This window comes from Anoplophora glabripennis, mitochondrion, assembly GCF_000390285.2.
Source record: "Anoplophora glabripennis mitochondrion, complete genome".
Classification (NCBI taxonomy): domain Eukaryota; kingdom Metazoa; phylum Arthropoda; class Insecta; order Coleoptera; family Cerambycidae; genus Anoplophora; species Anoplophora glabripennis.
Window position 1 is genome coordinate 1 of NC_008221.1, and position 15,774 is coordinate 15,774.

At 21.7% G+C, this 15,774-nt stretch overlaps 13 protein-coding genes across 13 annotated transcripts, besides 25 other annotated features; 9 read left to right on the forward strand and 4 right to left on the reverse strand. All coding sequences in view use genetic code 5, as the record gives it.

Annotated features, from left to right (window-relative positions):
- Positions 1-68, forward strand: a tRNA (tRNA-Ile).
- Positions 69-77: 9 nt separating this feature from the next.
- Positions 78-146, reverse strand: a tRNA (tRNA-Gln).
- Positions 146-214, forward strand: a tRNA (tRNA-Met).
- On the forward strand, positions 215-1,225 carry ND2 (NADH dehydrogenase subunit 2). Its single transcript has one exon. It carries the CDS (start codon positions 215-217, stop codon positions 1,223-1,225), a length of 1,011 nt encoding a protein of 336 aa, YP_659512.1.
- Positions 1,224-1,288, forward strand: a tRNA (tRNA-Trp).
- Positions 1,281-1,343, reverse strand: a tRNA (tRNA-Cys).
- Positions 1,344-1,412, reverse strand: a tRNA (tRNA-Tyr).
- COX1 (cytochrome c oxidase subunit I) lies at positions 1,405-2,947 on the forward strand. Its single transcript has one exon. A coding segment is annotated over exon 1 (1,543 nt).
- Positions 2,948-2,952: 5 nt separating this feature from the next.
- Positions 2,953-3,017, forward strand: a tRNA (tRNA-Leu).
- COX2 (cytochrome c oxidase subunit II) lies at positions 3,018-3,705 on the forward strand. Its single transcript has one exon. A coding segment is annotated over exon 1 (688 nt).
- Positions 3,706-3,775, forward strand: a tRNA (tRNA-Lys).
- Positions 3,775-3,839, forward strand: a tRNA (tRNA-Asp).
- ATP8 (ATP synthase F0 subunit 8) lies at positions 3,840-3,995 on the forward strand. Its single transcript has one exon. It carries the CDS (start codon positions 3,840-3,842, stop codon positions 3,993-3,995), a length of 156 nt encoding a protein of 51 aa, YP_659515.1.
- On the forward strand, positions 3,989-4,660 carry ATP6 (ATP synthase F0 subunit 6). Its single transcript has one exon. The coding sequence runs from the start codon at positions 3,989-3,991 to the stop codon at positions 4,658-4,660; it is 672 nt and encodes a 223-aa protein (YP_659516.1).
- COX3 (cytochrome c oxidase subunit III) lies at positions 4,660-5,446 on the forward strand. Its single transcript has one exon. A coding segment is annotated over exon 1 (787 nt).
- Positions 5,447-5,517, forward strand: a tRNA (tRNA-Gly).
- On the forward strand, positions 5,508-5,856 carry ND3 (NADH dehydrogenase subunit 3). Its single transcript has one exon. A coding segment is annotated over exon 1 (349 nt).
- Positions 5,857-5,921, forward strand: a tRNA (tRNA-Ala).
- Positions 5,918-5,980, forward strand: a tRNA (tRNA-Arg).
- A 2-nt stretch (positions 5,981-5,982) lies between these two features.
- Positions 5,983-6,046, forward strand: a tRNA (tRNA-Asn).
- An 8-nt stretch (positions 6,047-6,054) lies between these two features.
- Positions 6,055-6,123, forward strand: a tRNA (tRNA-Ser).
- Positions 6,115-6,177, forward strand: a tRNA (tRNA-Glu).
- Positions 6,177-6,240, reverse strand: a tRNA (tRNA-Phe).
- Positions 6,241-6,243: 3 nt separating this feature from the next.
- Positions 6,244-7,957, reverse strand: ND5 (NADH dehydrogenase subunit 5). Its single transcript has one exon. A coding segment is annotated over exon 1 (1,714 nt).
- Positions 7,957-8,018, reverse strand: a tRNA (tRNA-His).
- A 1-nt stretch (position 8,019) lies between these two features.
- On the reverse strand, positions 8,020-9,349 carry ND4 (NADH dehydrogenase subunit 4). The gene has a single exon. A coding segment is annotated over exon 1 (1,330 nt).
- Positions 9,346-9,633, reverse strand: ND4L (NADH dehydrogenase subunit 4L). Its single transcript has one exon. The coding sequence runs from the start codon at positions 9,631-9,633 to the stop codon at positions 9,346-9,348; it is 288 nt and encodes a 95-aa protein (YP_659521.1).
- Positions 9,634-9,635: 2 nt separating this feature from the next.
- Positions 9,636-9,699, forward strand: a tRNA (tRNA-Thr).
- Positions 9,700-9,763, reverse strand: a tRNA (tRNA-Pro).
- An 8-nt stretch (positions 9,764-9,771) lies between these two features.
- On the forward strand, positions 9,772-10,269 carry ND6 (NADH dehydrogenase subunit 6). Its single transcript has one exon. It carries the CDS (start codon positions 9,772-9,774, stop codon positions 10,267-10,269), a length of 498 nt encoding a protein of 165 aa, YP_659522.1.
- Positions 10,269-11,408, forward strand: CYTB (cytochrome b). Its single transcript has one exon. The coding sequence runs from the start codon at positions 10,269-10,271 to the stop codon at positions 11,406-11,408; it is 1,140 nt and encodes a 379-aa protein (YP_659523.1).
- Positions 11,407-11,473, forward strand: a tRNA (tRNA-Ser).
- Positions 11,474-11,493: 20 nt separating this feature from the next.
- Positions 11,494-12,421, reverse strand: ND1 (NADH dehydrogenase subunit 1). The gene has a single exon. A coding segment is annotated over exon 1 (928 nt).
- Positions 12,422-12,446: 25 nt separating this feature from the next.
- Positions 12,447-12,511, reverse strand: a tRNA (tRNA-Leu).
- Positions 12,512-12,546: 35 nt separating this feature from the next.
- Positions 12,547-13,782, reverse strand: an rRNA (16S ribosomal RNA).
- Positions 13,783-13,785: 3 nt separating this feature from the next.
- Positions 13,786-13,856, reverse strand: a tRNA (tRNA-Val).
- Positions 13,857-14,662, reverse strand: an rRNA (12S ribosomal RNA).
- Positions 14,660-15,774: a sequence feature (A+T rich region).

A 15,774-nucleotide genomic window follows, 5' to 3' on the forward strand; every position in this document is an offset into this window, starting at 1 on the left:
AATGAAGTGCCTGATAAAAGGATAATTTTGATAGAATTAATAATGTGATATTCCCCCCACCTTCATTATTTTAAAAATTATATTTAATAGAATTAAACTATTTCCTTAGATATCAAAAATCCATATACATCATATACTAAAATATAAAAAGATAAGCTAAGTAAGCTATTGGGTTCATACCCCATTTATGAAAGCTTTAATCTTTCTCTTTTTAATTATAAATTTTTATAAAATCCTATTTTTTTTAACTTTAATATTCGGCACTTTAATAGCAATTTCATCATATTCTTGATTAAGAATATGAATAGGACTAGAAATTAATCTTCTTTCAATTATCCCCTTGTGGAAAGATAGAAAAAATTTATATCCGGCGGAATCTGCCTTAAAATACTTTATTACTCAATCTTTAGCATCAAGAATTCTTTTATTAGCAATTATCTTATCATTAAATCTAAAAGAATTTTTTTTAGAAACATTTCAATTCCTATCTATTATCATAAACTCTGCTCTTTTAACTAAAATAGGTGCAGCCCCTTTCCATACCTGATTCCCCGAAGTTATGGAAGGATTAAATTGAATAATAAGATTATTAATATTAACATGACAAAAACTAGCTCCAATAATTTTAATTTTCTATAATTATCAAATAAGACAATTTTTATTAATTATTATCCTTAGTTCTACAATTTTAAGAGGAATTTTAGGATTAAATCAAATTAGATTACGTAAAATTTTAGCATATTCGTCTATTAATCATATCAGCTGAATATTAGCAAGATTATTACAAAATCAAATAATTTGAGTAATTTATTTCTCAATTTACTCAATTATTACAATTAATCTCATCATTATTTTCAAAATTATGCATATTTTCACTTTAACTCAATTATTTAATTCTATAAATTTTTCTAAATCTATAAATTTTCCTTTCTCCTTAAATTTTTTTCCATTAGGTGGATTACCACCATTTATAGGGTTTTTCCCTAAATGACTAGTATCCAATAATTTAATTTTAACCAAATTTAACTTTCTAAGAATTCTTTTAATTGTTTTCACACTCATCACTTTATATTTTTATTTACGAATTAGATTCTCATCTTTAATGATTAATTTTTACGAATCATTAATTTTTTATTCAAAAAAAATTAACTTTAAAATTTTTTTTGTTAACTTAATTTCTTTAAGTGGTTTACTAGCTTGCTCCTTAATTTTTAATTATTTTTAAGGATTTAAGTTAACTAAACTATCAACCTTCAAAGTTGAAAATAGAATAATATTCTAAGTCTTAGACTTAAATGTCACCTTTAAATTTGCAATTTAAAATCATAGTTGAATATAAGACTTGGTAAAAGAAATAATTATAATTTCGTACGTAAATTTACAATTTACTACCTAATCTCGGTCATTTTACCGAATAAGTGATTATTTTCTACCAATCATAAAGATATTGGAACACTTTACTTTATTTTTGGTGCATGAGCTGGAATACTTGGAACATCACTAAGATTAATGATTCGATCAGAATTAGGTACTCCTGGTTCATTAATTGGAGATGATCAAATTTACAATGTGATTGTAACAGCCCATGCATTCATCATAATTTTTTTTATAGTTATACCTGTTATAATTGGTGGATTTGAAAATTGATTAGTTCCATTAATACTAGGTGCCCCAGATATAGCATTTCCACGAATAAATAATATAAGATTTTGATTACTCCCGCCTTCATTATTACTACTACTAATAAGAAGAATTGTAGATAGAGGAGCAGGAACAGGATGAACAGTTTATCCTCCATTAGCAGCTAATGTTGCACATAGAGGTTCTTCAGTTGATTTAGCTATTTTCAGATTACATCTAGCTGGAATTTCTTCAATTTTAGGAGCAGTTAATTTTATTACAACTGTAATAAATATACGACCCCAAAAAATTAATATAGATCAATTACCTTTATTTGTATGAGCAGTAAAAATTACTGCTATTTTACTTTTACTATCCTTACCAGTTCTTGCTGGAGCAATTACTATACTTTTAACAGATCGAAATTTAAATACTTCATTTTTTGATCCAGCAGGAGGAGGTGACCCCATTCTTTATCAACATTTATTTTGATTTTTTGGACATCCAGAAGTTTATATTCTTATTTTACCAGGATTTGGTATAATTTCTCATATTATTAGACAAGAAAGAGGAAAAAAAGAAGCCTTTGGGACTTTAGGAATAATTTATGCAATAATAGCTATTGGACTTTTAGGATTTGTAGTTTGAGCTCATCATATATTTACAGTAGGTATAGATGTTGATACTCGAGCTTATTTTACTTCAGCAACTATAATTATTGCTGTTCCCACTGGAATTAAAGTATTTAGATGATTAGCAACTTTTCATGGAACCCAACTTTTTTATAGACCTGTCTCTCTTTGAGCTTTAGGATTCGTTTTTTTATTTACTGTAGGAGGATTAACAGGAGTAGTTTTAGCTAATTCATCAATTGATATTATCCTTCATGATACTTATTATGTAGTTGCTCATTTTCATTATGTATTATCTATAGGCGCAGTATTTGCAATTATAGCAGGAATTGTACAATGATTCCCTTTATTTACAGGACTTACTCTTCATAATAAATATTTAAAAATTCAATTTTTAATTATATTTATTGGAGTTAATATAACCTTTTTTCCCCAACATTTTCTAGGATTAAGAGGAATACCACGTCGATATTCAGATTATCCTGATGTCTTTACTCTATGAAATGTTGTTTCATCAATTGGATCTTTAATTTCCTTAGTAAGAGTAACACTATTAATTTATATTTTTTGAGAGGCCTTAGCTGTTCAACGTAAAAGACTTTCTTCCACTAGAATAGTAACTTCTATTGAATGATTACAACATTTTCCACCAGCAGAACATAGATATTCTGAAGTTCCGGCTTTAACAGGAAATTCAGGATCTAATATGGCAGATTAGTGCATTGGATTTAAACCCCAAAAATAAAGTTTACCCTTTTTTTAGAAATTGCTACATGAAAAACTCTTCTACTTCAAGATAGAGCCTCTCCTCTAATAGAACAACTTTCCTTTTTTCATGATCACACATTATTAATTCTTGTAATTATTACTGTTCTAGTAAGACAATTAATAATTACCCTTTTTTTTATTAAATTATCTCATCGATTACTATTAGAAGGACAATTTATTGAAATTGTATGAACTATTTTACCTGCAATTACATTAATTTTTATTGCTTTACCTTCTTTACGTTTAATTTATATTCTTGATGAAGTTAATAATCCCCTATTAACAATTAAATCTATTGGACATCAATGATATTTATCTTATGAATATTCAGATTTCAAAAATATTGAATTTGATTCTTATATAATTCCTGTTAATTCAATTAAATCTTTTCAATTTCGTCTTCTTGATGTAGATAATCGAACCATTATTCCATTTGAAACTCAAATTCGATTATTAGTAACAGCCATAGGTGTTATTCATTCATGAACAGTTCCATCTTTAGGAGTAAAAATTGATGCTACACCAGGACGTTTAAATCAAATTAGATTCTCTGCTAATCGAACTGGATTATTTTATGGGCAATGTTCAGAAATTTGTGGAGCCAATCATAGATTTATACCAATTGTTATTGAAAGAATTTCACCTAAATATTTTATAAAATGAATTTTTAAGATCTCAGAAACTTCATTAGATGGCTGAAAGTAAGCAATGGAATTTTAAACCATATTATAGTAATTAACATCCACTTCTAATGAAAAATTTAGTTAAAATATAACATTAGCTTGTCAAGCTAAAATTATTATTAAATAATAATTTTTAATTCCTCAAATAGCACCACTAAATTGATTAATTCTTATATTTATACTTTTTAATAATTTTTTTATCTTTAATATTATTAATTTTTATTCATTTAATTATAACATTAAAATTTTCAAAAAAATAAAATCTTCATTAACTTATAATTGAAAATGATAATAAATTTATTTTCATCATTTGACCCAAGAACTAATTTTAATTTTTCATTAAATTGACTTAGAACGATAATCGGATTATTAATTATTCCTTTTTCATTTTGATTAATTCCTTCTCGATTACATATAATTTGATTAAAAATTATTATTACACCTCATAAAGAATTTAAAATTTTAGTAGGATTTTATAAAACTCAGGGAAGAACACTTATTTTTATTAGTCTATTTTCTTTTATTTTATTTAATAATTTTCTAGGATTATTCCCCTATATTTTTACAAGAACTAGACATATATTATTAACTTTAACTTTAGCCTTACCTTTATGGTTAAGATTTATTTTATATGGATGATTAAATAATACTATTCATATATTTGCTCATTTAGTCCCTCAAGGAACTCCTATTCTTATACCTTTTATAGTATGTATTGAAACTATTAGAAATATTATTCGTCCAGGAACCTTAGCTGTTCGATTATCTGCTAATATAATTGCAGGACATTTACTAATAACATTATTAGGCAATACTGGCCCAATATTAAATATAATAATAATTCATTTTCTAATTATTACACAAATTCTTTTATTAATTCTTGAATCAGCTGTATCAATTATTCAATCATATGTATTTGCAATTTTAAGAACTTTATATTCAAGAGAAGTTAATTAATGAATTTATATAAAAACCATCCTTTTCACTTAGTAGATGCTAGACCTTGACCTTTACTTGGATCTTTAGGAGCTATAACTACAATACTAGGCTTAATTAAATGGTTTCATTTATATGAAAATAATCTATTATTATTAGGATTAACTATTTTAATTTTAGTTATATATCAATGATGACGAGATATCATACGAGAAAGGACATATCAAGGCCATCATACATACAATGTAACAATAGGCCTTCGATGGGGAATAATTCTTTTTATTATTTCTGAAGTATTCTTTTTCATATCTTTTTTTTGAGGATTTTTTCATAGATCATTATCTCCTAGTATTGAACTAGGAATAATTTGACCCCCTAAAGGAATTCAAACTTTTAATCCAATAGAAATTCCATTATTAAATACATTAATTTTATTAACTTCAGGACTTACAGTCACTTGAGCTCATCATRGATTAATAGAAAATAATTATATCCAAGGATTACATGGACTAATCCTAACCGCAACTTTAGGTATATACTTTACACTATTACAAGCCTATGAATATATTGAAGCTCCATTTACTATTGCCGATTCAGTTTATGGATCATCCTTTTTTATAGCAACTGGTTTTCATGGACTTCATGTAATTATTGGTTCTACTTTTTTATTAATTTGTTTAATTCGTCATATATTAGGACATTTTAGTTGTATTCATCATTTTGGATTTGAAGCTGCTGCTTGATACTGACATTTTGTCGATGTTGTATGACTTTTTCTTTATATTTCTATCTATTGATGGGGTAGATAACTAATTTATATAATATAATAATTATATTTGACTTCCAATCAAAAAATCTAGACAACTAGATTTTAATTATTTTTCTATTAATTATTATAATTCTTTTAATTATTTTTATCTTAATTATTATATTAAATTTAATTTCTAAAAAAAGATTTTCAGACCGAGAAAAAAGCTCCCCATTTGAATGCGGGTTTGACTCTAAAAATTCAGCTCGATTACCCTTTTCATTACAATTTTTTTTAATTGCTGTAATTTTTTTAATTTTTGATGTAGAAATTACTTTATTATTTCCATTAATTATTACTTTAAAAATTTCTAATATAAATTATTCTATTATTTTTATCTTTTTTATTATAATCTTAATTTTTGGACTTTTTCATGAATGAAATCAAGGAGCTTTAAATTGAGCTTATTGGGATAATAGTTAATTATAACATTTAATTTGCATTTAAAAAGTGTTGAAATATCAATTTATCTTTAATAAGAAGCAATATTTGCATTTAGTTTCGACCTAAAAGTTTGATGATTATCACCCTTATTTTAATTGAAACCAAAAAGAGGTATATCACTGTTAATGATAAAATTGAGAAACTCTCCAATTAAAGAAATATGATATTCAAGATTAAGCTTCTAACTTAAATCTTAAGCGATGAAAATTCGTTTATATTTCTAATTTATATAGTTTAATAAAAACATTACATTTTCACTGTAAAATTAGAAATTTTCTTATAAATTACTTAAAAATATTTTTATTTCCTTAATATCTTCAATATTATACTCTATATAAGCTATTTAAGTAAAATAAAATAATTACAAATATTAATCAAAAAATTATTAATATAAAAAAATTTTTTAAATGATTTATTGATAATAACTGTACAACTTTTGCAAATAATTGAAATTTAATTCCTAAATTTTGTCCACCATAATACTCAATTCAACCTTGATCAAATTTTTTAAAATATTTATTTCCATAATAAATAGGATAATAATTAATACCTAAAGTTGAAATTATTGGTATATTTCATATTATAGCTAAAAATCTCCTTAATGTTAAATAATCTAGAGACTTTAAATTAAAACTTAATTTAAATTTAGCTAATTCATATCCAATATAGATTCCTAAAATAATTATAATTAAAGTTATTATTTTTAAAATAATTGGTAAACAAATAAAATGTGGTGAAGGAAAAATTAATCATATTAATATTCTACCACTAAAAATTACTCTAACAATTAATCCTAATATACCTTTTAACATATAACTTTGTTTTTCTATCAAACAATGCAATCTTAAATAATTAAATCTTCCTGTTAATCTATAATATGATAAACGAAATCTATAACATACTGTTAATCCAACAGAAATATAAAAATATAAATAAATTATTAAATTTAATAAATTCATTGATATAACCTCAACAATTAAATCTTTAGAATAAAAACCAGATAAAAATGGTAATCCACACAAAGAAAAATTACAAATATTAAAAAAAGAACATACTAACGGCATCTGATTAATTAAATTTCCTATATAACGAATATCTTGACAATTATTTATTGAATGAATAATTGAACCTGCACATATAAATAGTAATGTTTTAAATAAAGTATGTGTTAATAAATGAAAAAAAGCTAATTCATAACTCCCTAAAGCTAAAATCCTTATTATTAAACCCAATTGACTTAAAGTTGAAAGTGCAATGATTTTTTTTAAATCAAATTCAAAATTAGCCCCTAATCCTGATATAAACATGGTTAAACTTACAATTAATAAAAATAATATTTCTAAAGATTCTCTAAAAACAAAATTAAACCGAATTAATAAGTAAACACCAGCAGTAACTAAAGTTGAAGAATGAACTAAAGCAGATACAGGAGTAGGAGCAGTTATAGCTGCAGGTAATCATGAAGAAAAAGGAATTTGAGCTCTTTTAGTTATTGCTGCTAAAATTACTATTAAAGAAATTAACTCTATAATCTTATCAGTTTTCAAAAAATCTAAATAATAAATAAACCTTCAACTACCAAAATTTAATATTCAAGCAATTGATAATAATAAAGCTACATCACCAATCCGATTTGATAGTGCCGTTAATATGCCTGCMTTATATCTTTTAATATTTTGATAATAAATTACTAAACAATATGATACTGAACCTAACCCATCTCACCCTAAAAGAATAGAAATTAAATTAGGACTAATAATTATTAATATTATTGATAATACAAATATTACTACTAATAAAATAAATCGATTCAAATTTAAATCTCCTATCATATATTCCTCTCTATAATAAATTACTATTGAAGAAATAAATAAAACAAATCTTATAAATAATAAATTTATTCAATCTAATAAAATAATTATTCTAATAATTCTTCTATTTAATTTAATTAATGAATATTCAATAATTATTTTATAATCTTTAATTATAAAATTAATTYTTAAAGAAAAAAATAAGATTGAAATTATTATAAATATAAATGAATAAATTTTACAAATTTTCATTATTCCAAAATAAATATTTATATCTTTAACGCCACAAGTTAATATTTTTATTACACTATTTGAATAAATTCATAATGTATAATATTCTCTTTTTAAAACTAAAATATTTAAAGGAATTCAATGCAAAAATAATAATAAATATTCTCGAAAAGTAACTCTAAAAATTCTAAAAATTCTAGAATAATAAGTCCCATGTTGAGAATAAGCATATAAAAATAAAGAATAAGCAGCACTAAAAAATGAAGTTAAACCTAAAAAAATTATTAAATATTTTCTAAATCTTACCAATCTATTAATTAAAATAATTTCCCCTAATAAATTTAATGATGGTGGAGCAGCCATATTTGAAGCTCTAAATAAAAATCATCATAAAGATAAACTAGGTAAAATATTTATTATACCTTTATTTAAATATAATCTACGACTTAAAATCCGTTCATAAGCAATATTTGCTAAACAAAATAAACCTGATGAACATAATCCATGTGCTAATATTATTACTAAAGAACCCCAAAACCCTCATACATTTAAAGTTATAATTCCAGCTAATACTAAACCTATATGAGCAACTGAAGAGTAAGCAATTAAAGATTTAATATCTCTTTGCCGTAAACATATTAAAGAAATAAAAAATCCCCCAACTAATCTAATAATAATAAAAATAAAATTATATTTTATGCCAATTGTTAAAAATGAATTTATTAATCGTATTAAACCATACCCGCCTAATTTTAATATAATTCCAGCTAAAATCATAGATCCAGAAACTGGAGCTTCAACATGAGCCTTAGGTAATCATAAATGAACAAAAAATATAGGTATTTTTACAAAAAATACAAAATTCATACATAAATATATAAAAATATTAATTAAATCATTTTTTATAAAATAATAATCTAATCTCAGATAATTTTGATAATAAAAAAAAATTGAAACCATTATTGGTAATGAAACTAATAAAGTATAAAATAACAAATAAACCCCAGCCTCAATTCGTTCAGGTTGATATCCCCATCCAATAATTAAAATTAATGTAGGAATTAAACTAATTTCAAAAAATAAATAAAATAAAAATAAATTTATAGAAGAAAAAGCTAAATATAAAAATAATATTAAATTTACTATAATAAATAAAAAAAGATTACTATAATTTTTTAATTTTAAAATTTTTTCTCTAGCTAAAATCATTAATCTACAAATCCAAAATCTTAATAAAATTAAAGAATAAGATAATATATCTCTTCCTAATATATAAGAAATATTTACTCATAAATAAGTTATTGAAATATTAAAAAAAAATAGAAAAGTAAAAATAAAAAAAATATATTGTACTAATCAAAAATTAGAAATAAAACATAAAGGAATTAATATTAATAATCCAAAAAAAAATCTTATCATAATGAAGAAAAAGTTATAATATAATCATTACCATGAGTACGAATTATTAAAACTAAAACCGATAAACCTAAAGCTCCTTCACATACTCTTATAGTTAAAAAAATTATAGAAAAAAAAAATTCATATCTTAAATAAGATAAATAAATTAAAATATTAAAATATAAAGAAATTATAATAAATTCTAATCTTAAKGATATAATTAATAAATGTTTACGTTTAAAAGAAAAAACTATTATTCCTGATACTCTTAAAAATAAAGATAAAATAATATAAATTAACATTAGTTTTAATAATTTTAAAAAAATATTGGTCTTGTAAACCAAAAATAAGATATTTCTTTTAAAACATCAAGAAAAAGGATTCTCCTTAACTTTAATCTCCCAAATTAATATTTTATTAAACTATTTCTTGAAATTAATATAATCCTAATTATAAGTTCAATTATTATAAGAATTTCTTTTTTATTTATAAATCATCCTTTATCCTTTGGAATAATTTTACTAATTCAAACAATTTTAATTGCACTGATAACAGGTTTAATAAATTACAATTTTTGATTTTCTTATATTATTTTCTTAATTATAATTGGKGGTATATTAATTTTATTTATTTATATAACAAGAATTGCATCAAATGAAAAATTTAAATTTTCTTATAAACATATTATTTTAATTAGATTACTTTGTATAATTACTCTTATATTGCTACTTTTAGATTATTTCTTTTTTAATTTAAATTTAATAAATAACCTTTCAAATCAAAATATAAACTTATATTATAAACTCTCAATAAATAAAATTTTAATATGACCTATAAATATATTTTTTTTTATAATAATTATTTATTTATTAATTACTTTAATTATAGTAGTAAAAATTACTAACATTCAATCAGGACCTTTACGACAAAAAACTTAATGAAAATACTCATCCGTAAGACTTCACCCATTTTTAAAATTTTTAATAAATCCTTAATTGATTTACCTTCACCTTCTAATATTTCAACTATATGAAATTTTGGATCTCTTCTAGGACTTTGTTTAGGAATTCAAATAGTAACTGGATTATTTTTAGCAATACATTATTGCCCTAATATTGACTTAGCATTTAGAAGTGTAGCTCATATTTGTCGAGATGTAAATTATGGATGATTAATTCGAACTCTCCATGCTAATGGAGCCTCTTTTTTCTTTATTTGTATTTACATTCATATTGGACGAAGAATATACTATAGATCTTATAATTTAATTGAAACTTGAATAATTGGAGTTACTATTTTTTTTATTGTTATAGGAACAGCATTCCTAGGATATGTCCTACCCTGAGGACAAATATCTTTTTGAGGAGCAACTGTTATTACTAACTTATTATCAGCTATTCCATATCTAGGAACAACAATTGTTCAATGAGTATGAGGAGGATTTGCAGTTGATAATGCTACTTTAACACGATTTTTTACCTTACATTTCTTATTACCTTTAATTGTCATCTCCTTAGTAATTATTCATTTATTATTTCTTCATCAAACTGGATCAAATAATCCTTTAGGAACTAATAGAAATTTTGATAAAATCCCATTTCATCCTTATTTTTCTTATAAAGATATTTTAGGTATATTAATTATATCTATAACTCTTTTAATTTTAACTTTAAGTAATCCTTATCTATTAGGAGATCCTGATAATTTTATTCCTGCTAATCCTTTAATTACTCCCGTACATATTCAACCCGAATGATATTTTCTATTTGCTTATGCTATTCTACGTTCAATCCCTAATAAATTAGGAGGTGTTCTAGCTTTAATTATATCAATTGCTATTTTATATACTCTTCCTTTTTCTAATAAAAAAAAAATTTTAGGAAATCAATTTTATCCAATAAATAAAATTTTATTTTGATCATTATTTACTATTATTATCTTATTAACTTGAATCGGTGCACGTCCTGTTGAAGATCCTTATATTATTGTTGGACAAATTCTTACTATTATATATTTTATTTATTTTTTAATTAATCCTTTAATTGCTAAAATTCAAGATAAAATTATATTTAAATAGTTAATGAACTTGTATAAGTTTATATTTTGAAAATATAATAAAGAGATCAAATTCTCTATTAACTTATACTAAATTTTATTAACTAAAGTAAAAAGATAAAAATAAAAATTTTTAATCCAAAAAATAATAATAAATAATTTAAAGAAATAGGTAAATAACCCTTTCATGCTAAGTAAATATATTAATTTATCATAACGATAACGAGGTAAAGTTCCCCGAACCCTAACTCATATAAATCTTATAAATCTTAATTTTAAAAAAAATCTTAAATCTATTAAATTTCCTCCTAAAAATAATATTCTACAAATAAATCTTATAAATAAAATTCTTGCATATTCTGCTAAAAAAATTATAGCAAATCCTCCTCTTCTATATTCTACATTAAATCCTGAAACTAATTCAGATTCACCCTCAGCAAAATCAAACGGAGTACGATTAGTTTCTGCTAACCTAGAAACTAATCATATAAAACATAAAGGTAATATTAACAAACCAAATCAAATAAACTTTTGATATTTCATTAAATCTAATATATTTAATCTTAAAATTAAATATAAAAAAGATATTAAAATTAAGGATAATCTTACTTCATAAGAAATAGTCTGAGCCACAGCACGTAATCTTCCCAATAAAGAATAATTTGAATTTGAAGATCAACCAGCTAATATTACTGCATATACTCTTAAACTTGATACACTTAAAAAATATAATATAGACAAATCAAATCTAATATTTACCCTAATAAAAGGAACACATATCCATAAAACTAAAGATAAAAATAAATTTATAATAGGAGAAAAATAATATAAATTTATATTTGATATATAAGGATAAGTTTGTTCCTTAGTAAATAACTTAATAGCATCACTAAATGGTTGAATTAACCCTACAAATCCTACCTTATTTGGACCTTTACGAATTTGAATATAACCTAACACCTTACGTTCTAATAATGTCAAAAAAGCTACACCCACTAAAACACAAATAATTAAAATTAACCTAGATAAAAAAATTAAAAATAAATCTAATAATATCAAGTGTTATCTGTAATTTAAACTACATATAATGATTCTAAATCAATTGCACTAATCTGCCAAAATAACATTAATATTCAAAAATAAATAATTTATTATATATTTGATCCTTTCGTACTAAAATATATTATTCATTTAAAGATAAAAACCAACCTGGCTCACACCGGTTTAAACTTAGATCATGTAAAATTTTAAAGGTCGAACAGACCTAAAATTCTTAGCTTCTACACCAAAAATTAATTTTAATCCAACATCGAGGTCGCAAACTTTTTTTTCGATTAGAACTCTCAAAAAAAATTACGCTGTTATCCCTAAGGTAATTTAATCTTTTAATCATTATTTATGGATCAATTTATCATAAATTTATGTAAATATATAAAAAAAGTTAATTAAATTTTTCAATCGCCCCAATCAAATAAAATTTCAATTACAAAATAATAATACTAAAAAAATTAAAATTTAAACTTTATAAAACTCTATAGGGTCTTCTCGTCTTTTAAAATAATTTAAGCTTTTTTACTTAAAAATAAAATTCATTATAAATTAAATAGAGACAGTTNTTTTTCTTATCCAACCATTCATTCCAGCTTTCAATTAAAAAACTAATGATTATGCTACCTTAGCACGGGCAATTTACCGCGGCCTTTAAACTCCTCAGTGGGCAGGTCAGACCTTTAATTATTATCAAAAAGCCATGTTTTTAATAAACAGGTAAAAAATCTATTGCCGAATTCCCTTAATTAACCTTAATCTTTTATATATTTTATATAAAATCCTACTAATTTTATCATTATTTCAAAACTTAATTTAATTATAATTTTTAATTTAATAAACTATTTAAAATTTATATAAATAATAATTAAATAAAATTAACTATAACATTATTTTAATAATAGAAACTACTAATCCTATAATTTTTTATAAAAATAAAAACTTTTAAAAATTTTTATAAAAGCTTATCCCTTTATAAATTTAATATTATTAATATATAATTATAAAATTAATTATATATTATTAACAATAAAATTTAATTTTTTTCTTAAATAACTAGATATATTAAAAACGTGTAACGTTTCATTTCAAAAATAATATTATAAATATTTATTCTACAATAAAATTATATTATTTTAGCTCTTTTAAATTCGAGAAAATATTATCTAAATTTTATTTAATCAACCCTGATACACAAGGTACAAAATTTTCTTCTTCTTTTAAAATTTTAATAATAACTCTTTCTCAATACTAATAACCTATTATTAACATAATTTTTTCCCAGATTTACTAAAAAATAATTTTATTTTTTAATTTAATTTAATTTTTAATTAAAAATAATATTTTTAAAATCAAATTAAATTGATTTTCACAATTAACTTCTTAATGTAAATAAAATGCTTTATATACAAGCTCTAACTTGTCTTTCTAGGCTCACCTTCCAGTAAGCCTACTTTGTTACGACTTATTTCACCTTAAAATGAAAGCGACGGGCGATATGTGCATATTTTAGAGCTAAAATCATCTTTAAAATTTTTTAAAAATTACTTTCAAATCCTTATTTAAATCTATTTTCAATAAATTATCCTTAATTAAAATTAATGTAACCCATTTCTACCTTTATATGAACTATACCTTGATCTGATATTATTTAAAAAATAAATTTTGAATATTTAAATTCTTTTAAAATATTCAAACTACGACGATATACAAATTTATAATAAAGGTTATCTAAATCGTGGACTATCGATTATAGAACAGGTTCCTCTGAATAGACTAAAAAACCGCCAAAATCTTTAATTTTCAAGAACATAACTAATACTAATCTAGCTTAATTTTACATTTAAAATAATAGGGTATCTAATCCTAGTCTACTACTAAATTTATTAACTAATCAATATAAATAAATTTTTTAAAAACCTTAAGATTTCACCCAATAAATTTTCCCTTAAAACTTTATAATTTTCAATATATTAATACTAATAAAAATTGAAATATATTATCTGTATAACCGCAACTGCTGGCACAAATTTAGTCAATACTATAAATTTATACTAAATCTAATTTTAATTAATTTATAAAATCATTTACTGCGAACAAAAATTTTAATATTTTTATTTAAAAAATATATAAACTTACACAAAAATTTACATGTAAATATAAAATTTAATTCAATTCCTTAAACAAAAATCAAACTTTTTATCCCACTTACACACCTGTAAACATATAAAAAAAAGAATGCTCCCCCCTAAAAAATGGCTAAAAACATTACTTTTTCAGCACTAAAGAAAATTTTTATACAAAAAAATATTAACTAACAAAATCCCCTTAAAATTTTACTAGTTAAATTTTCTTATATTATTAATTCTTTACTAAAAAAATAATATCTTTAACAGCCATATTAACATATTATATTAATATTCCCCTAAAATATTAATATAAATTAAATATGATCAAATAATTTACAATAATTTACTTAAATTTATATTCCCCTAAAATATTAATATAAATAAACTATTATAAATTAATTAAATTATCTATATCCCCTAATATAAATAATTTTTAAAAAAATAAATTATTTATTATATAATTTTCCTCTAATAATAATATATATTTATATATATGTAAATATATATAAACACATAATATATAAAGATTTAATTCATATTTAATAAAATTATAATTTAATTAAATTATAATTTTTAATCATATAAATTCTTATACAAACGTATAAATTAAGGTAGTTTTTTTTTTTTTTCGTAAATTTGTAATTTTCAATAACAAATTTATATATTAATAATACATAAATTATTTATATATATATAACAATTATATTTATATATATTACTAAATCTATTATATATTTATAAGTAAATATAGTTTCATATTTATATTAAATTGTTATATATATATAAAATATTTATTAATATATATTAATATAATATAAATGTATATATATATATATATAATTAAATAAATAATATTAATCCATTTTAGAAATAATTAATACTATTATAAATTTCTATTATCAATTTTAATTTTTTCATTATTGATTTATTTAAAATAATATTATTCACTAAAATTTTATTAATATCTGATAAAAATAGTATATCCTTATATTAATATAAATAGCTTATATAAATATATAAACTGATTAGGTATATATACATATAATTTTTATTTTGGAAAAAATCGAAAAAATAAAAAATCATAAAAAACTTCAATAATTAACATTTGTGATAGTTAATTTTTTTTCGATAAAAATCAATTTTTCACAAAAATGCATTTTAAATACATATTTTTTTATGTTTGTCAGATATTTCTTCTAAAGAAAGTTTTTA